General features: G+C 43.1%; 1 protein-coding gene, 1 long non-coding RNA gene and 1 gene segment (V, D, J or C); 1 reads left to right on the forward strand and 2 right to left on the reverse strand.

The window, feature by feature from the left end:
• The window catches only part of LOC131273808 (immunoglobulin kappa variable 3-11-like), a 911,457-nt gene that overhangs the window by 624,737 nt on the left and 264,678 nt on the right, over nucleotides 1-22,042 (forward strand).
• SMR3B (submaxillary gland androgen regulated protein 3B) lies at nucleotides 10,416-21,686 on the reverse strand. The gene is made up of 7 exons (XM_058277980.2): nucleotides 21,654-21,686; nucleotides 20,829-20,923; nucleotides 19,846-19,982; nucleotides 15,819-15,920; nucleotides 14,939-14,974; nucleotides 14,575-14,672; nucleotides 10,416-10,678 (listed from the first exon to the last, which is right to left on the reverse strand). The coding sequence occupies exons 3-7, from the start codon at nucleotides 19,857-19,859 to the stop codon at nucleotides 10,416-10,418; spliced, it is 513 nt and encodes a 170-aa protein (XP_058133963.1). The 5' UTR covers nucleotides 19,860-19,982; nucleotides 20,829-20,923; nucleotides 21,654-21,686.
• LOC131273888 (uncharacterized) lies at nucleotides 12,145-14,083 on the reverse strand. Its single transcript, XR_009181051.1, has 3 exons — nucleotides 14,036-14,083; nucleotides 13,779-13,843; nucleotides 12,145-12,591 (listed from the first exon to the last, which is right to left on the reverse strand). It is a non-coding gene; the product is annotated as an uncharacterized lncRNA (long non-coding RNA).

Below are 22,042 nucleotides of genomic sequence, written 5' to 3' on the forward strand. Positions count from 1 at the left end.
AAACCACAATGTAAATGCAAATGTTACCTTGTTTGAAAGCTATTGTCTCAATATCTGTACATCAGTTTCAGTAAATATGATATGAATAAGTTAAAAGATTATCGCTGTGGAAGGGAAAGGTTTTATAATGGATATGTGGGAGTATTGTATATTGTATATATGAATTATTGTGATCTAAGGCTCTTGTGAAGAGAAGCTCAATAATTAAGAAAAAAGAAAAGAAAATGGTAGGATGTAGAATTTTTCCAAATCAATATATATTCTGTATCTAACCTTTAAACTCATCGCTATATTCCATTTTACTAGTAAGGGAACTTGACATTATATTGGACTTCACTTTTCAGGAAGTTTTGGATCACAGAGTGGTTCAACAATGGCAGTGGAGGAATACTGGCATGGGATGTTATTGACAGGAGACATATGGTTGACAGGGAGTTATACAGGGCATGTTTCCAGGATGCATGGAAATGTTTGGATATATTCATAGTGGAAACAATTAAAAACAACAGCTGGGGGGTACTGGGTTCCTGGCCAGGCGGGGGGGGGGGCTCTGTCATGGTCCCTAGGGGAGCAGTGGCAGTCCCCCAGGTGCAACAGCAAGGACCAGGAAGGAATGAGGGTCCAACAGTGAACCCCTGATACTAATGACTATGCTTGTGAGCCTATACACCTGAAATAAGAACAAGGCCTAGAGCAGCACTGTGCCTAAGAGTTCCCTCCTGACAGCCTCCGTGTTACTCAAATGTGGCCAGTCTTGAAGCCAAACTCAGCATGTAAATGCAATGCCTTCCCCCCAGTGTGGGACATGACACCCGGGGATGAGCCTCCCTGGCACCGAGGGATCACTACCAAGTACCAGCTGATGACGTAACTAGAAAATGACCTTGAATTAAAGGTTCAATGCAGACCAACAGAATAGTCCTGTCTACATATAATATCAGGAGTTAAAAATGCTGTTTGACCTAAAGTAAGGGGGAAATGGAAAGGACAAATGAGTTTATATGGCTACGAGTCTCTAAAAAAGAGTCTGGAGGTTGTCAGGATTGCCCTTATGCACACCTGAGCAGAGTCTCAGAGACAGATAAAGTAGATACAGCCCCAGGTATTATTTCTTTTGAGGGCTAAAGAGACCCACAGGTTCTATGGTCATGGCAGATGGAGTTCACTGCTATGTCAGTTGGCCCTTCTTTGGAGCTGGTGTTTCTGTGTGATGGAGCTGGACTCAGATGGGATCTCTTTTCACAAGGCTTTCATGCTACTTTACTGGAATTGTAGTTGGTGCTTGGGTTTAAGATATATCTAGGGGATTTGAATCTCTGGACTGGCAATATGATAGCTAGGCCCTGAGCCTCAACAGACTTCAGCTCCTACACTCTGATTTTTTGGACTTACCCCAGTCAGCTAACATGGAGTTGAAGAAGGTCAACCACCACACCATGGAGCCTAGAGTGCCTACAACTGAAAGCAGGTGGATTGCATCCAGTATCCATGAGGAATCTAAGCCCCCTCTTGACATAGATGTGGAATGGACACAACCAAGCCAAGGTCCACAGGAAGCAGGAATACAGTAAGGATTAGAGTTGACTTAATGATATTCTATTCATGAACTATTGTGGTTCATAATCAAGAAAATGTGGCATTGGTGTGGAAAAAGTGGCCATGGTGGCTACTGTGTGTGGGGAGTGGGAGGAACAGATGAGATGTGGAGGCATTTTCAGGACTTGGAGTTGTCCTGGGTGGTGCTGCAGGGACAATTGCCAGACATTGTATGTCCTCCCATGGCCCACTGGATGGAATGTGGGAGAGTGTGGGCTATGGTGTGGACCACAGGCCATGGGGTGCAGCGATGCCCGGAGATGTACTCACCAGGTGCAATGGATGTGTCATGATGATGGGGGAGAGTGTTACTGTGGAGGTAGTGGTGGGGTGGGGGCTGTGGGGGTGAATGGGGACCTCATATTTTTTGAATGTAATATTTTTAATAAAATGAATAAATTGAGCAGAATTTGAAAAAAAAAATGCTTGGATATTCTCATAGAGGTTACAGTTAAAAACATCAACTGAGAGAGTGCTGAGTTCCTAGCCAGGGGACCTCTATCACTTTCCCCAATGGAACAGCAAAAGTCCCCCAAGTGCAATGGGAAAGACCAATAAAGATGGATGGTCCAACAATGAGGACTTGACACTGATGGCTCAGATTATGAGCCTGTGTGCCTGAAATATGAACTAGGCCTAGAGCTGCAGGGTGCCTAAGAGTTACCCCCTGAGAGCCTCCACATTGTTCAAATGTGGCCACTCTCTAAGCCAAACTCAGCATGTAAATGTATTACCTTCCCCCCAGCATGGGACGTGACTCCAGGGGATGAGCCTCCCTGGTGCTGAGGGATTATTACCAAGCACCAGCTGATGATATAACTAGAAAAAGACCTTGAATTAAAAGGTCAACTCATACCAGCAGAATATCTCAGCCTACATGTAATATCAGGTGTTAAAAACTGATTTTTGACTTTGGATAAAAGGGGGAAATGGAAAGGACAAATGAGTTTATATGGCTATGAGTCTCCAAAGAAAGTTGGGCAGTCATCAGAGGGATAATGCTTACGCATTCCTCAGTAGGGTACCATAGACAGCCAAAGTGGATAAAAACCCAGGTACTGGTTCTCCTGAGGGCTACGGAGCCCCACAGGTTCTATGGTCATGGCAGATGGCAATGGAGTTCAAGGCCAAATCCCTAGTTTGGAATTTGTGTTCGAGTGTGATTGAGTTGGGCTCAGATATGACCTTTCTACACATGCCTCTTCTGTTAACTTTTACCAGACCTGTGATTGGTGTTTGGGTTGGTGCATCCTCAGGAGACCTGAATCTCTGGTCTGTCCATGTGACAGCCAGGCTCTGAACCTCAGCAGACTTGCAACTCCTACCCTCTGGTTTATTGGACTTACCCTGGCCAGCTAACAGGAAGGTGAAGATCAACCATCACACCCGGGAGTCAAGAGTCCCTACAACTGCAAGCAGGAGAATTGCATCCATCATCCATGTAGAACCTAAGCACCCTCTTAATGTAGAGGGGGACTGGACATAACCATCCCAGGGTCCACAGGATGAAGGAATAGAGTATGGATTAGAGTGGACTTACTGGTGTTCTTCTGGGGAACTATTGTGATTAGTAAGAGAGGAAATTGTAATATTGATATGGAGAAAGGGGCCATGGTAGCTGCTGATGGTAGGGAGGGGAAGAAGAGATATGATGTGGGTGCATTTTCAGGATTTAGAGTTGTCCTGGGTGGTGTTACAGGTACAGATGCTGGACATTGTGTGTCCTGCCATGGCCCACTGGGTGGAATGGGGGAGAGTGTAGCCTACAATGTAGACCTCTGTCCATGCGGTGCAGCAGTGCTCCAAAATGTATTCACCGGGTGCAGTGAATGTGCCACAATGATGGAAGAGGTTGTTGATGTGGAAGGAGTGGGATGGGGTGGGGGGGGGGTCCTCATGTTTTTTTAATGTAACATTTAAAAGAAAATGAAGTTGGAAAAAGAAAATATGTAGGAGGCTCCCATATGCCCCATTCCCCTCACCCCCACTTCTTCCACATCAACAACTTCTTTCATTAGTGTGGCACATTCTGGTTGCATACCTTTGCCTTCCCCTCTGGCCTCCTCTTCTTCTTGAGGCTCCTTGGACCCAACCTCTTGAGGCTTCATAAGTGAAGTCCTCCCTTTCCTGGCCTAGAGCTTCTTTCCAGCCTCTCATCAGTCTTGGCTCTCTACCCAAGGTCAGCATAAGCTAATGGGCAAAATGGCCCATCACTCCTGGGCCTTTAGCTGTTTGAGCCTTCTCCTTTCTGTCAAATGGTAGGTTCAAAGAGTGACAGAGCTCTCTCTTCCTGTGTCTTGAGTCAATGTCCATTTATATCAGACCCAGGAAGGGGACAGGCTCCTGACCTGAGTCAAGTTCTACTGCCTGCCTAGGTGAAATAAAACATGGCCTCTCAGCAATCTTAACAGGTAATCTAATCAAATGTCCCTCAACTGAATTTAATACAACCAAAGCATATCACCCCCAGAGGAATCGCTGTTTGCAAACTTAATCTTTGTATTTTTTGGGGATTCATAAATCTCTAACTGCCATACATCCTATGGAATCAAACTTGCCAGCTTCCAGGGTCACATGAGCCAGTTCATATAATAAATTTATATCTATCTGTGTTTCTACTTGTCTAATCTAGCTGTCATCTGTCTATCCTGTAGGTTCTGTTTCTCTCAAGAACCCTAATTCAGAGTAAAATGGAATTCTCTGGCATGGTCTCTCTCTTAATAATGATAATGGTTATAAAAGCCAAGTGTTTTGTTTTATTGTATTTATTTCTGCAAACAGGAATGCCATTTATAAAGGTTTTCAACAAATTTTTTTCTAAAGCAAATTGAATTTTTTGCAGGAGTAAACTTTTTTGCAGGGCCTCCTAAATATCTGAGCCTCTTAAGTCAGGGTAGAGAGCTAAGTGTCTCTTTCAGAGGATGCCCTGGTCTCCAGGCCACACCCATCCCTCAGGGGTGATTAATAAGACCTGTTACAGGCCAGGGCAGTCAGTGAGGGTCACGCTAACTGTAGGATTCATTTCCAGTACTTCTTTTATTTATTTTTGTTTGTGTATATACATATATTTTTATTAAAGTTAGTAGATCACAAAGAGTGTTACATTAAAAAAACATGAGGTTCCCAAATTACCCACTCCCCACCCCTCCACCCCTATCATTTTTGTAAACTGTATTTTTTGAATACATATACATCTCAAAAAATGTTACATTAAAAAACATAAGTTCCCATAAACCCCCACCTCCCCACCCCACTCCTCCCACACCAACAACCTCCACCATCATTGCGGCACACTCATCACACTCGGTGAACACATTGTGGAGCAGTGCTGCACTACATAGATAATAGTTGACCCTGTAGTTCACACACTCCCCCAGTACATTCAGTGGATTATGGCAGGATATATAAAGTCCAGCATCTGACCCTGCAATATCATTTAGGACAATTCCAAATCCCCAAAATACCCCCACATCACATCTCTTCTTCCCTCTCATTGCCCTCAGCAACTACTGTGGCCGCTTTCTCCACCTCAGTGCTACGTTTTTTTCTATTAATAGTTATAATTGTTTTATTGTAGAATGTCAGTAAGTCCACTCTAATCCACAGTTTATTCCTCTGTTCTGTGGGCCCTGGGATGGTGATGTTCTCTCCACCTCTAGATCAAGAGGGGGCTTAGATTCCACATGGATGATAGATGTAATTCTTCTGCTTGCAGTTGTAGGCACTCTTGATTCCCTGGTGTAGTGGTTGACCATCTTCACCACCTTTTAGATGACCAGGGTAAGGCCAACGAACCAGAGAGTAGGAGTTGCAAATCTCCTGAGGCACAAATTTTGAGGCCCTTATATTGAATGAAGCAAGCCAGACATTGAAATTAAGAAACATTATTTTCTGAGGTGAGTTGGTTCACCAGGGACCCATTTGAATCTCCTATGGGAACCCTCACACAGCCTTCATACTGCCCTGGGAGAGAGGGAAGTAAGGAAGGGAGAAAGGGGGGAAGGTCAGACTCCTAAGCAGTTTATTCAATTGCAAAGAAGATTCCTTGCCTGAGGCCTTGTCTGGTCTTTTTTGTTCGTTTGTTTTCTTGTCTTTCCTTCCTCTTTATCCCCCCACTGCTCCTTTTTTTCCCTTTTTTTCCTTTCTAAAAGATCATTTCTGGGTAAAAGGGAAAAGAATTTAATGTTGGATATATGGGGGTCCCCTATAATGTATATGTGAATTACAGTGATCTAAAACTTTTTTGAAGACAAAACTAAAAACTAGAAGAAAAAAAATGCAGACATTGAGGAGGAAATGAAAGAAAGTCCCTTGACACTGTACATACAGAGCAACATCTGTTAGTGATGAAAGACAAAACATTAAAAACAAAGCTCTTGAGATAGAGCACCCACCCCTTGCCAGGAACCCTAAATATGGTATTGGAAGCCTGCAAAGCACATCTTACTGTCCCTCTCCATTAGGTGTGTTACAGGGGAACTAGTAAATTTTCTGACTCCACCTTCTCTCAGACCAAGTTTCCTGTCTCCCCAGGGCATTTAGGTAAATCAGGCTTTCAGCAGATTCACCTCTCCTCTCTTCCAAGGCTCTCCCTAAGTCAGCTGATGTGCTCCTCCAAACTCAATAAAAGGGGAGGACCAGAAAATTGAACCTTCACCCCTTGGGCCCCTCTGCATCTCCCATCTAAACCCTCCCACTCTTGGAGTTAGTCCAGGACCAAAGGGCTAGGGCAATGCCAGATTTCCAGGAGTCTCCCAGAAACAGGCCCAGGAGAATGTGGACTTGGGGTACGTAGGCCTGTGAAATGTGGGTTGAAGGGGATTCAGGGAACACAGGCTTGGGGCTCATGCATTTGAGGAACACAGGGCTTGGAAATGCTGCTGCACAAATGGCACTTCTCAGGGAGCGATGTGGCCCTAGTCATGGGGGGAGGAAGGGATTTACCTTCCCACAGCTTCTGAGTTCAGTGTTAGAAACCCACAGCTTTACCTTGAGGAAGCACTAGTTTTGTTGCAGTCTCTCCAGATCGATGTCCAGACATCTCCTGCTTTGTAGGTTCCCGAAACAGCCCACTCCAGCAGGAGTCCATCACCACTCAGCCGGTCCTCTGCAGGAGAGATGATGATGGTGCACTTACTCCAATGCCATCTTGCCCCACCACTCCAGTGCTTCTTTTCAATAGCCACAGCCACATCTCTTGGGATTATATATAAATATTAAATGTTCATGTATTGTATGTATATACATATGCTTAAGGATGTAAAAGTGGATTATTCTCACTGTAGCCTTTATCAGCTGCCAAAGTACATTTATACATGCCTTTATTTTTTACAGTGTCTTCATGATTTATGATAAATCCTTCTTGCTCCTCCAAACTTCCCTAGTCTTAATTTTATTACTCATGTCACTCATCCCACCATTAACCCATGGGAATGCTGTTTCAGTTCATAGACTTATGCTCCTTCCAATGCCTCCTGCAGAAGGTGAGCTTGTGCATTGAGCTAATAACAAGATGATGCAACAAAAGAGACACAAAGAGGAAAGACAATGAGAGGCACAACAAACCAGAGAGCTGGGGTGGCTCAGGTGATTGAGCACCTCTCTTCCACGTGGGAGGTCCCAGCTAGTGCCTCCTAAACAGACACAGAAAACACACAGCAAATGGACACAGAGAGCAGACAGCGACTGCAAATAAGGAGTTACAGGGAGATAAATAAATAAAATAAATTATTAAAAAAAACTTGCATATGCTAAAGTTAGGTTGAATGCAAGTTAGTTACAGTTTTTAAAGATGCAGTCTTGATGTACATATATAATTTAGCTACTGTTTTGTATTTATTGGTTCATTTGAACCCTTTTTTCCTATGAAAGTTCTTATCAGTGGAGAGAGACAAGTACGTAAATATTCCAAACATGAATAACTCTTTGATGATGGTGACCTAGCAGTTGCTGTACAAAATATGTTAGTTGTGCTACATCATAAACAGATGTTTAGACACTTAAGAACTGTGACAGTTTTACATGGTAAGTAGTGACTGATATGACTATACATAACATATACATTCATATAATAGAAATAACTGATTTAATATAACTCTCAGATGCACTGAATTTCATTGTAATACAACTGTAGATTTTTCATTGGTGTATCAAAATTAACCTTGTGAGATTGGGAGCAAAATAATAGGACTGATCCTGATGGAGAAATGTCACACAATTATACCAAAGGCCTTATGTCTAACTTTGGTTGGTCTGATTTCCAGTTGATCTAAATTAGTCGTAAAAACATGTGAAGTGAAGTAAAATGGCCACTTGCATTGGGCATTGCCAGAAGCATCCCTTTCTAAGAAAGGACTTCCCAGAAGACAGCATTAGTTTACCTGCAGGGGCTTTCTGAGAAAATGAAACAATGTAAGGCATCCTGCTGAATAGCAGATAAGCAACACCTGGTAATAGTCCTGTTTCAGTCCAGTAGCGAGAGCTCATCAGGATGCACAAGCATACCACACTAATCAATGTATATCTGCTCCCTACTCTGTAGAGACCCCATATGCATATGTATATATTTGTATATCAGCTCCCCACCCCACCCAAACCCCTTTTCCACTTTCTGTTTGGATGCTGCCTGATTAATGACTCAAACTAATGTATTTATAGATATCCTGTTAATATTTTAACAAGTGTTAGAACCTCCTTTTTCTCTAAGTGTGGTGTGGCCACCCTCTAAAGGCAGGAAGTTTGGGTCCCCCAAAGTTTGGTTCAGATGTAGAGACTGATGATGCCACACACATCAAGAGGATATTAAAACATTTATTAATCACTAAAGTCTGGAGGGAGAGAGAGAGTCCTCAAGGAGGTCTGCAATGGCTTCAGAGCCAAAAAGGGGACAAATTTGGGGTTTTGTTGTCAGAGGGTGGGGCTGAGCGAGGGCACCCACCTATGTGCAGGTTTGCTGGTGCCTGTGGAAGAAGCACCCAGGTCTCTTACCAGGTTGTCCAGATATGGGACAAAAGGGTGGAGAAAAGGGAGATGTAGAACATCCAAATTAGGGTCAGACTCCTCCTCACATAAGGGAATGATAGCCCCCCTGGCTGACCACCACCAAAGGGCCTCTTCCCACTCAGAGCAGTTCCTCTGCAAGGAAAGAAGGTTTTCCCATTTAAACTTGGTCTTATTCCTTCCATATACTTTTGCCTACTGTAATATTAATATTTATGGGGCCACTGATCAATATTTTAGTGTGTGCCTGCATCTCTTTGTCTATAGGGAATGGAAACAAACATGGTTTTAGATCTCAGATACAGATCTCTGAATCCAACTATGACACATTCTCATCCTTTATATGCTAGGACATGAATTTAAATTGCCTTTGCCTTACCTTTTGAAATGAGGATGGTAGATCCCTGTGCCCCATAACTATATATAGAACTTTAGTTGAATTTCATGTAATTTAATGAACACCTTTTTATGATCTTTGGTGTACACTTTCATTTAAACTGTGAGAAGTGTGAGTACCCAACATGTACCAGGTATTTTGTCAGATAGTTTATGTACTTCATCTCTTTATCCTCACAGTGACTTCACAAAGCTAATTTTATTCCAGTTTCCTGGATGGCAAAGCAGAGGCTGTTAGTAGGACCTGCAGAAAATGGGAGCTGAGACAGCAAAGAATCTGGTGTTGTTCGGTACATTTAGGAGATGCAGAGCTGAGTCAGGTGAGACTGGAGGAGGCTGGGGAGGAAGCACAGGAGGAAGCATGAGGCAGCGCTGAAAGGCCTTGCCAACGGTCTGACTGCTGAAGGCCAGGTGCAGCCCTCTGAGCTAGATTTTGTCTTCTCCTTTAGATCCATCAGGGTGCAATAAACTCAGTGGACGCTTGATCCCATCAGAACAGAATTGAATTTCCCAAGCCTGTGGGGCATTCTCTTTCACACAGAGTCAGAAATTTCTGAATTCCAAGGGAAAACTTATTTCAGCAATTACCAGCTGAGGTCTTGATAGTAAAGGAATTCTGAGGTGTGTCCTTCCTTTGCTGACTGCTGTGCCATTTGAACATCCAGGCAGCCACTCTGTGTGGACCTCATGCTCACCTTGAATTAGGGGTGTGTCTAGACCCTTGTCCCTGACAGTCTGGCATGTGGCCCATATGTGACACACAGCTGCAGAACTGACATGCTGCTCAGCATGGGGAGATGCGGCAGCCTATCAGGTGTCGAAGAAACATGGGATGATTACTGGGTCCACAGTCAGAAGGGCCCTCTCACTGTTGCCATTCTCAAAGGAATGGATGTGGGAAGGGTGGACATGTTTACAAGTCAGTCTCTAAGTTTCAGTTTGAAATTTTTGTAGAACCCAGAAACTCAGGCTCTTATGGCTAATCCAATGCATTCCTGTCCTTATAAACCAACTGTGTGTGTGTGTGTGGGGGGGGGGGTTTGATTAAATTACTTCAGTTAAGGACCTTTTGTTGGATTTTGTGACCCAGGGTGTCTTAAACCTTTATACACTGAGGAATAAAAAGCCTCAGACACAGAAAAAGCTGCAGAGACAGAGGAACTGAGAAGCTGAGGGAAAAGGCTCTGGGAGCCAGAAGCAGAGAGGAAGCCAATTTAGCCAGAAGCTGAAAGCAGTGAGGCTGGAGGAGAGGGGGGAGACAAGTGGACCCGCTCCTGTCCTTGAATGCCCCTGCAGCCAGGGGGGAAAGTGTGTATAATGGCTTGATCTAGACACTTTCACAGCCTTGAACTGCCAGCTCATGAGTTTATAAATCCCTATTGTGAAAGCCAACTCATTTCTGGTATATATATATTTGGCAGCATTTAGCAAACTAAAACATAGGTCTTCATACCAAATGGAAGAGGTGGAGGAGGAGGTGGAGCTGCAGGTCCAGGTGGAGGTGGAGCTGTAGGTTCAGGTGGAGCTGCAGGTCCAGGTGGAGGTGGAGCTGCAGGTCCAGGTGGAGGTGGAGCTGCAGGTCCAGGTAGATGCAGAGGCCGCTGAGGTCTCCAGGGTGGATGGGGTGGCCCATATCTCAGCATTGGTGATGGATGGCCTCTCATGTGGCAGTCCATGAAGGGTGGTCCTGGGAAAGGAGGGGGAGCTCTTGCAGCCATACCACCCTGCAGACAGAAGTTAAGTTGCCATATGACAGACCAAACCATAGCACCACAAGGGTGAAACCTGAGAAAGCAGGCATCAAGGCCTGGCACCTTCCCACCCACCAGGTTTCAGAAGACAAGCAGCAAGGCTAGAAACTCCCCCCACTCATTCCCGACAGCTTAGGTGGTGCCACAGGGGAACTGCTGTCCATGTACATGTCACTGCCCATGCCCAGGTGGGGGCTGTTCTGGGGATTAACTGGGAATTCCAAAGAAAGAGCCTATTCCAGACAGCAAGGCATAATTTCCAGGACCCTCTCCCCACCCCTTTCAGTCCACCACAGAAGTGTGCTCTTTGGAGGTTGAGAGCATTCAGAATGAGAGGGAATGAACACTCCCTGCTCTGCAGAGGCAGTGATGCCTGCTTTCAGAGCCTTCCACTGGGCTTTCCTCTCTCATCTCTGTTTCTCACCACTGCACACTAATTGTTACCATCTGTTCTCAGAGGAACGAGGTTAGGGCTTCTTAACCTGATTTCAGGGGGCCCATGAACTTGAATTAATTTTGAATAATCTTAAAATTTAATTTGAAGACATGCCAATGTTGAGTGTCATAAAACTATCTCCACTACATTCTAAGAAGGGGTCTGTGGCTTTCACCTGACTGGCAAAGCAGCCCATGGAACAAAAGGTTAAGAACCCCTGAACTAGATCATTTGCCAAAAGCCACACAGCTGTGAGAGGCAGGGTCAGGTTCAAAACCAGCTCTGCTTGCCACTTCCCCCCCCCCCCTGGTTCCCCTCTGCTTCCCTGACAGGTCTTCCACTCTCTGGAAATGCTGCCTGTGGACTCCAAGATCTCTGGAGAGATGGTGCTCCCAGAACCCTGGAGGGGAACTTGAAAAGGAGCTTCTGACAGAAACAATTAGTCTCAGGTACAATATTTATTTTAATTCATAAGTGATACTATTTTTTGAGTATACTATGAGATGCAGATTAATTTTGTCCTATGGAAAAATAAGTTAGGAATTCTAAATAGCAGAAGTTAAATAAATGCATTTTTATTTCAAGGTGGAAAAGTGCCATGACGTATGATCAGAGGACTTACCTGTTACAGCACCTGCACAAGCCACAAGAGAACACGTTGATGTGAACAAAATTCAAGCTAAGACTTTGGCTGGGAATTAGCCCTTTAGGTAATGACTTTCACTCTTCAGTGTTTCACTCTAGTATAGCTTTTTGTTACCAATACATAATTTCTGATAATTCAAAATATTTTTACCTATTGTACAAATGGAGGGATTCTTCAACAGCACATTTCCCAACAGAGATGGGATGAGGTGAATTATACTATTTGCAAGGAATCCACTCTGACTAAGTGAATTCACAGTTGAATGAGGCAGGGTCATCTTTTCACATTTTCAAGGTACCTAGATTATACTTAACCCCGAACAGTTATACTTAACCCCGAACAGGAAAGGGGTAAAACAGCAGTAGCAGCAGCCAAAACCACATCAGGAAACCAGCAGTCTTCCCAGATAAAGGAAATGGGTGGAATCAACTGTGTCCTGAGATTCACAGCGGTGGAGTTGAGCATTGTCCTCATAATACAGCAAAGTCCTTCAGCCCTCCCTGGCCTGTAAGCACTTAAGGCTCTGGAAGCCCCCAAAGGTGAGAAGCTTGGCCAGGAGAAGCCATGCTTGTTGCTTGTGACAATTGATGAGACAGTCAAGATATCACAGAAGAGGTGGTGAGGCCAGGAGTATTACAAAAAGTGATAAAAATTTCTTGAGACAGTTACCATTGAAAATCCCACAGCAGTTGCCCTGCCCTCCTCCATGGCCTCCGTAGGGAGTGGTCTTCCTGAGCTGATGTTTCTCCTGGGTGCTGGGCCAGGTCCTGGGTTGGAGAAAGCAGGAGGCTGGGCTGAGGTTGACTTCAACTTGCATATTTTGTGCAAAAGCCTGATTGTCCACCACCCCTTCCTCCACCATCTTAGATTCTTTAACACACTCAGATCTCTTGACAGAGGCATGGGTTCCCAGTGGACCCCTGAAGAATGGAAGGTCTGCCCTTAACCCCTGAGGAAGACATTACAAAGCTCTGCTGGCAGAGCCAGGTGTTTCCTAATAAGTCAACCACTTGAGGACAGGTCAGGGCTCAACTCCATCCAAAACTCAACAGTGAGACAGGGGTCTCCCATACACATAGGGAAATGACTCATGGTTTATGTGCAGAAACAATTAGAATACACAGACTCATAGGGTCAGAATCTAGAATACAGGTAACCAGGGGACTGAGTGGGGAGAAGGAATGGGAAATTAAGACATAACATGTACAGAGCTCCTATTTGGAATGACAGATGGTGGTGATGGTAGCACAATACTGTGAACATAATTAACAGCACTGAAATATGTAGCTGCATGTGGTTAAAAAGAGAAAATGTTATGTTTTATGTATGGTAACCCTAAGTTAAACCATGGACTATAGTTAATAGTACAATTGGAAACATGTGCTGTCATCACTTGCAAGAAATGCTTCACACCAATGCTCAGTGTTGGTGGCAGGGTAGTATATGGGAATCTTGTATTTCTGCATGATCTGTAAACCTGCAATTTCTGTAATAAAAATAAAATAAAATAAGAAAAGCTTGGATAGGAAGAATATCCTAGGTATGAATACTGGTCCTGTCCTTTCAGTTTATATATAATCTGACTTCTGATCAGCTGTTATATATTTATGGAGAGAAAAATACTTGCAGACAATATTATAATGAGAAAAGGAAAGATTATGGTAAACATTTAGAGTTACATTTATAACATCAGAGGATTCAAATTATATAGGAATTTAATTTATGACTGGAATCCTATATTTCACAATTAAAAACTAAAACAAGCCAAAAGGAGAAAGTAAACACCAACAGTAAGTGTCTGTTTGTAGACTTAAAGCATTCCTGCAGCAGACTATCCACAAAAAACTAGCACGAACATTTCTTCTATAGTCAAGGATGTATTAGCCCACATTCTAAAATGTTCATGTTATTTTTCTCAAAAAAAAAAGTAAAATACACCCTTCAAACTACTCACTGCAAGGTGGGAGGTGGGTCCTGACCCATTTCCCTTCTAGTTGCATCTCCAGTTGAGAACTGAGCCTGTGGGGGGGGGGCATGGCAGAGGGTGGCTCAACCTTAGTGGGGGGAGCAAGCCCCACCATTCCCAGGGGATGGGACAAAAGGCCATTCAGGATGGGGCAGGAGGACAGGAGGACAGGAGTGGTCACCCTGGGGACCCTGTTCTCTCCTAAGTGCCCGGGGTGGTTTCCAGGCAGCACAATGGCCTCCTACCTCATGTGGATTTTGCTGCAGAAATTAAAGGACTGCTCTTTTCCCAGTGCTCCTGTTGTAGAAGTTGAGAAAGGTTCAATTACTTACGTATAGAAAGACCAGGACTCAGGGAATGATTTTGAGAATGAAAAATGATTTATTGATGGCCAGCCGGGATTGGGAGCTTTCTGTTTCAAACCCGAGCCCCGAACAAGAATTTTGAGTTCCTTTTATACATAGAGGAAGGGCCAAATTGTTCTTTTGTTTCAGTGCTCAATAGGTTTGAATTAGCTTATATCTTCTATATCCTAGGTAAGCTTTTAGCATGGACTTCATACATTCTAGATAAGCTTTTAGCACTTTAGGTTTGCATTTTCCCTGAATATTTAAAGTTTATAGACTTTGCATTGCTAAACTGTTTCCTGGGAGTGGAGTCGTTGCCATGGTCACCAAGGGCAGGAGTGCAGCCTCTTACCGTCCCACATCCACAAGTCACAGACAGCTTAGGTTATCTTACAAAGGGATGGTCAGCCTCCCACCCATAGCCACATCACTCCTACCTCTCCACGGAGGGCTCTGCCTGTCACATCTTCCCAGCATTGGTTGCTGCATCCTGCATCCCTCTTGCTCTTCCCTTTTTTGGGTTTCAACCAGTAATCTTGAATATAAAGATTAGACAGGAAGATACAGAAAGTCAAGTCCTTTCCTAGATACCAAACAGTTTAGCCTTAAAAAACCTTGAAAATATCCTGGAAAATAAAAAGTCCATCTAAATCCTGTACCTCTGACTCAAATCATGAGTCTTCCTGGTCTGCTCCAACAGCTCTCATTCTGGTGCACGAGCTCTAAGTTATGGGGAGATCACACTCACACGTAGTTATGGCAGATTGTGCACAAGAGTAAGGAAAGAAAGAAAATGCTCACCCAGGTATCGTGAGCCTTCTTCTCATGCAGGATGATCTGGAAAAGACAACACATCAACAAGCACTTGTTTAGGGATTCTGAGCCTTTTATAACCACCTGCATTAGGTGCAGGGAATTCTGCGACTGATGGGCTGATGGGCAGATGAGGCTACCTGGTGTCTGAACAACTTAGTGCCCTGCCTGCTGTAGCTTTTGTTCCATTTCTTCCATTCTTTGCCTATGAATTAGTCGTTTCATCAGTTCAAGCACAATAGTGAATATCGGTATAAATAATCTACACACCTTCCCATTACCCTAATAGCCCTATCCCAGTGGACTTTATCCCTGTATAAAAGCACCTTTCCCATGATGAGAGGGTAAAATAGGATCAGGGATTTCCACCTCACTTCCTTGTCTAACATTTCATGCCTGGATTCTGAGTTGATTGGTTGTAATGCCCTCAGCTGTTCTCAATCTGTCCCTGGGTGATTCTGCTGTTAGGATCTTCCATCCTAAAACTCTTCTCTTCCTTTCCATATGTCCTTAGGATATTTCCCAATGCTTAACAATGGCACAATCATTTTTATGGGTTGTGATTCATCTGATATCAGTTGCTTTCCTAAGGAATTAGGATAATTTATACCACTCCCCTCCCCACCAAATATTTTCATGAACCAGTTTATCAACTGTTGGGCCAGCATTGGGAGCAGGAAATGTTAACTAAACTTTTTTTTTAATTTGTAAACTTAAAATTTTTAATGAGATTTTTCAGTATACATGCCTTCTGCCCATTTATTTTTGTTACAATGCTAACCAGGTCTAAACAATGCAGAAAAGATTAAAAACCCTAAAAAGCCCACAGGAGATCCATGAGCCACTGGTGCTCAGTTGCTGAACTCACATGTATTGCTGTGCTTCCTCTACAGCCAAATTTGCTGTGTCCTCTGCAGCTGACAGCTGCCTCTCCCATTCCTGCTGCTCATGCTCTTTGGGTCCCAGCTTTCTGACATGGGGAAGAAATATATAACATTTGCCAGTTTCCCAGGTGAAATTCTGCTTTCTTTCTCTGCCAGCAGTCTAAGGTCTAGATTCAAATGTCCCCTCCTTTCTTCAGCATGAACCCATGAATGTACAAGCACAATCAGGGGGAAGAATCCAAACCTTCTGTTGAGAGAAAATGAAAACTCAGTCTTGGGCCCCTGGCTAGTTGCCTACATCTTTGAGCTTCACATCCTCATTCTGCACTCCTATTCATTAATATAGAGAATGAAAAAGACCTAAAAAGCCCATAAGAGACACACCCTGTGCCTGCCTGGGGCAAGTCTCTTGGGTGAAAGCCCGTTTTATTTCAATGTAGAGAACCAGGGCTGACCACCTCTTCAGAAGCTGACACAGGAGCGTGACTCAGGTGGCTCCTCTGATTTCTCCTGGGAAGAGCTGGTTCTCAGTCGAAGGCTCAGGGCACCCCAGACACAGCTGTTGGAGGAGTGTGCAGGTAACCCCTGGGAGGTCCACAGCTCAGATATGGGGCTCCTGCCGCCTTCCCCAAGGGTTCATAGTCAAGGGGGAAAGGAGATCTCCTGAGTTAAAATGTGCTCTGGATTCAAAAGGTATTCAACTCAGGTTGAATTAACTTGAATGTAAAAGTGTGGAAATGGACAGAGTTAATGGTAACACATTACAGTGAGTAGCAGCTGGTTTATAAATGGGATTGTGGTTGAAAAGGCTAGTCTAGGGATGTACAAGCAACTGAAAGAAAGAGAATAATCTAGGGACTGAATAACAGTGAACCCAGAGATGGATGAGAATTGTGTTTAATAGTAAAAATGCAAGAATGTGCTTCTCTTGAACTGAAATGAGTATATGTTACTATTGCATGGTAGTGGAAATGTGGAGAAGTCTAGGAAAAATACAACTGGTGTGACCTATGGACAGTGCTTAACAGCAATACTGTAATATTCTTGCATCAATGCCAAAGATGTACTGTGTTGATACCGTGGGGCAGGGTAATGGAAAAAGTATGCCAAACGTGTGCTATGGACCATGGTTGGTGGTAATAGTCTGATGATATCTCACAATCTGTAACAAATGTTCCACCACATTGTGGTGTGCTGGTGGAAGGGTGTTGTGTGGAAATTCTACCCATGTGCATGATTGCTTTATAAGTTCATAACTTCTGTAATAAAATTATATATATTTTTAAGAAGCTAAATAAAGAGCTCTGTGAATCAGGACAGTTACACCCTAGAGAGAAAGCAAGGCTTATGCATTCATTTCCAGCTACCCAGGCAATGCTCCAGCAAATATTCTCTGCAGGGGCTACAAGGTAATGTGGGCCCTGTGAAGTTGGAAGGTACAGAGGGGCTAAAGGGTCTCACAGGGTCATGCCTGTAAGGTAGGTGAGGACAGAGCAATCCCTGCTGGGGCTTGGGAAGGGATGGCACAGTGCCTGAGTCTTGAGGGGAGATCAGGGAGAGTTTGCTTCTGGCCATGGATCAGTGGATCTGAAGCCCCTGCTCTCCCCCCTCCTAGAACAACAAGAAGCATGAAGTGTGAAGTATGCAAGTGAGTGCACCACGGAACTAAGAAGGCAACAAAGAATCATGAAGGCAAGACCCAGGCAGAGAAAGAAACCCAGGAATAAGGTCAGCCTGACCCTTGGAGCTCTGTCCCCTTAGCTTACTGGTGAATTCAAGAAGACACAAGCAAGATCAGCAGTTTCTACGTGTGTGTGTGCTATGAGGAAGAAGGGTGGAGCACAGGGTCTGCCACTGAGGTCACACCTAATAAAACCCCTGGCTGTTTGGGGGCCTGAAATCTACATGTGGAGTCATGGTAGGCAGGAAATCCATTGGCTGTTGTAGGGTTAAACCTTTGTGAATGATCTCCATTGACACAATTAAGAGGCTCTAGGACTGCTAGTGTGCCATATCAGCTACAAGAAATAAATTCCACTCTTTTCTTGAGTAAGATAATACTTTCCTAGGCTTCCACTTCACTGAATTTTTAACTCAGTGTCTGGCACTCAGTAAAAAATGACCAGACAATGGACAGGACAAGACACTGTGATGTGACAGAAAGTAAAATACAATAGAAGCCTGCCTACTCAGAGGGATCCAGATAAAAAAGTCATCACACAAACTTTAATTGTCTCTATGTTTGAGAAATTACAAATCAAGATTATGAATTCTGTCAGGGAATGAAAAATGAAGTAACTGGAATTAAGAACTCAATGGAGGGTTTTAGCAGCAGAATTGACCACACTGGAGGCAGATATAGGATCCTGGAAAGTTGGTCCTGTGCTTGGTGTCTGATTTGGACCACACATATTCACAGGTTACTTTAGATATAAAACTATGAGTTGCCAGATTCTTATCTGCCTATTTGTGCACCACCTTTCTCCAGAAAAGACTTGGGAAGAAAGACCGGAGTGGGAAGGAGGTTGTCGGGTGCAAAGAATGTAAGAAGACATTTTTGCTGTAGAGGAAACAGCAGATGCAAGGGCACAAAGGCTTCTGGTGACCTGAGGAAGTGGGGCAGATTGGCTGCAGTTCATTGCTCCTGGGAGGGAGCTTCAGGAGAAGTGCTGGGGTGGCACCTGGGACGAGCTGAGGGGGTGCAACCTATGCCCAGCTGAGGAGCTGGGACTGACCGTGCAGTACAAGGAGCATTCTCCATAGACTGTATCAGGGAATGACACACTTAGGGGGTGGCCAGAAAGTTCCCTCTGGCAGCTGTGGAGAGGATGGATTGAGGTTTGGAAGAAGTGAGAAGGACAGGAAATTGGACACAAAGCACTTAGGAGAGTGGGGCAAGAAAGACAATGAGGTAAGGACACAGCGTTGGGAGACAGTAGGGTAGCCACAACACAGCAGATGAAATGGACTGGATGCTGGAGGAGCTGAATCCATTCCCTGAAGGAAAACAAGTGTCCTTTAGGTAATTATTGGTGGCAGAGATTAGTTCCTAAAAACAAATACTGCAATGAGACATGTGTTTATCAAGAAGGCCAGACATTAAGCACAAACCAAAAAATTTTTGGGTAGAGAAAAAAAGCAATTGCTTGATGAGCAGAGAAAGAGAGACAAAGTGAGTTTTCTGATTTTGGTGTTCAATGGCATCATGCAGTAGGGGCCTGAACAATGATTAAATACTAAACTGCTGAGAGATGGCTATATGCCCAGAAGATACAAAGAATCTTAGTAGAGACAAACAGCAATGAAAACAGAAAGTCCAATTGCAAAGAAATTATTTTGTGGATTGAGAAGTCAAAATACACTATAAAGTTGTATATGGTAAAAGTTACCTAACTCCACAAATGCCATATTTATTTCCACAGCCTAATGAATTACCCAAGTATACTCTGCAAAGATGTCTTTGTATGTTTATAACTTCTACTGGCTCACCTCTGATGTTGTGGAATGTTTGTTCTGTATATTTGCCATCTACTAAATCTGAAACATATGGCTCCACTGATAGATAAAAAGATTCTCTACAGGGTTTTGAAGATTTTATGTTACTGCAACCAACTCACACCACTTGCTCAAGATTATGGAGAGCCAGGACAGCAAGGGGAAGGTAAATCCCAGTTAGGTAACTTGGTCACAGAGAAAGCAAGGTGAATTAGCTTGGTGGAGCACAGAAAGAGCATGCATTCCTAAAAGGACAGAGGCAGCAGAGCAGCAGAAACTCATGGTACCTGAATGCCCTTCCTCAAAACAAATTAGAGATGAGAATCCCTGATAACATTTAGGATGGAAAGAAAAGTATAGATTATGGAATCAAAGGAAAAAGAAAGACAATTTTATAGTGTAAATATGGCAAATATATGGCATTGCTTTTCCTCAAAAATGACACAGTTATCTACCCTGGCCCACACATTCCTTCATAGAGCACTGATTGAAGCAGTGAACTCAGGAGTATCTTACATTTGCATGTCCATTTTTCTGGTTGTACAGTTCTTGGAGTTCTTCTATTTTCATTCTCAGCACTTTGTTTTCCTCATCCAATGCATCTTTCTCAGACTGCAATAAATCACAGTCATCTTCCAGTTCTTTTATAGATTCTGTAAAGGATAGAACATTTGTGCACTGTGGGTGTGGATATGGACCTGTGAACTTGGTTGGGAGACTGAGGAGAGGGGCCTGAATCCAGAAAACAGGAATCCATTCTTTACATTCCAATGTCAGAGCATTTCTACTAAGTGAGAATTTCTTCTCAAAAAGCAACCCAGCTTCCAGGGCACAATTATTGGGCATTGGGTTGCTCAGTTCACTTTGTAATGTTGATAATTCAGGATTTGCCTAAAAGTTGAAAAAGTGATATATAGCACCCAATGTACAAAAAAGTAAAAAGCCAGATCATGGCAGCAGTTAGAAACAAAATTTTACCAAGTCTTGATCCTTACTATTCTGACCTCCCTCCAAATCCAATGGAACTTGCATGCTTTGAATTACATCAATCAGGATTTTGTTCATTCCACTGAGTGTTTTGTTGTTATTCCACACAAAGCATATTCAGGGTTGGTAATATTACTTGTTAGTTTTACTTTTATTTTTAGGATGTAATCCAAGATAGAGGTGACATTTTTACCTTAAATTTATTTACTTTATCTGAGTTTTATTTTATTTGTTGACTTGTTCAACATAATTCTTTACTTCATTGATCTATACAAAAATGTGATAAGGGATTCAGAGTTAAAAATATAAATTACAGTGGTATTCATAGTTAGCCCCAAGTGGGTAAGCCCCAATGAAACAAAGAAAATATACACATAGGACACTGGCTTCAGATTTAAATTGTTTATAGAAAATTTTGATCTAAGACACTCTAATGAAAGAAATTATCCAATAATGGAATCAGAGGATGCATGGAAAGAATTCAAGTTGAAACCTGAAAAAATTAAAAATACCTTCTCTTTATAATCGGATACTCTTTTCATGAGTATTTTGTTTTCCCCCATGCAGTACTTCAAAGTCTCAGATATTTTGTCTTCTCAACATAGACCTGCCCATAAGAAAATTAGGAGAAATGAATAAAATGGAAATATCCTAATTATTAGGAGCAAAGGCACATGATCTGGTATCTAGGACAGTACTTAGGATTTCAGACTTCCCTGACTGGTACTGAATTCTCTCATCTGACCTAATACATAATGTATTGAGGCCATGGATCTCAAGAAACACTATATCTTAATTGCCCCACATATGATGCATATATGGAATTCGTTATCCCCATTTTGCATCATGTTTATTTCTCCTCATTCTCCTCTGGACTTAATGGCTCCTTCCACTTAACCTTCACAACATCTGGCTTAAATGCCTAGTAGAGACTTAATTTGCCCAGCAATATTTGGAGTCTTCCCTGAGCCTTACATTTCTTGATACACACCAACAATGTCTTCTTTTTACTTTGTCCATAGAGCCAGGTTGTGCCAGACACCACTCACCCCAAACCTCAGATGATCATCAGTGCTCCCTAAGAATTTCTATGCTAAATCAAACTCCTCTTCTCCCGAGTCCCACAGTCTGTTCCCCCTCTCAGTCTCCTTTCTCAGTTGGTGGTATTGCTGTCTACCCCTTCATTCAGATCAACAAGCCATTAATTCTAAATTTTTCCAAGTTATCAAGATACCAGGCATCAGAAATCACTGAATCTTCTTCTCACAACATTAGAACCCACACCAAGCACCAATATTGAGAAAACACTGTGTAGACAACATAAGCTAAAATCTTACCTGGATAAAATCTATGCTGTACCTAAAAGAAAGTAAACAAAATTAAATTTAATGTCAAAGCATTTTATTGGTAAAATTCTTCTAAACCCTGATAAGACTTCAAAATCATAAGCAAGAGAAATTTTAATATTGGATTGTTTAGAATAATGAATCCTGTATTACTCAGGGTTCTCTAAGGAAACAGAACTGACAGGAGATATCTGTGAAAAAATAGAAAAGCATTTAAAAAACAACTTCTCATTTAAGTGGCAAGTAATACTTCACAATCAGTTTCTGGGGAAGCAAATTTGGCCCAATGGATAGGGCATCCGCCTACCACATGGGAAGTCCAACGTTCAAACCCAGGGCCTCCTGACCCATGTGGCCCATGCACAGTGCTGGTGCATGCA

The sequence above is a fragment of the Dasypus novemcinctus genome, chromosome 17 (assembly GCF_030445035.2).
Source record: "Dasypus novemcinctus isolate mDasNov1 chromosome 17, mDasNov1.1.hap2, whole genome shotgun sequence".
NCBI lineage: Eukaryota > Metazoa > Chordata > Mammalia > Cingulata > Dasypodidae > Dasypus > Dasypus novemcinctus.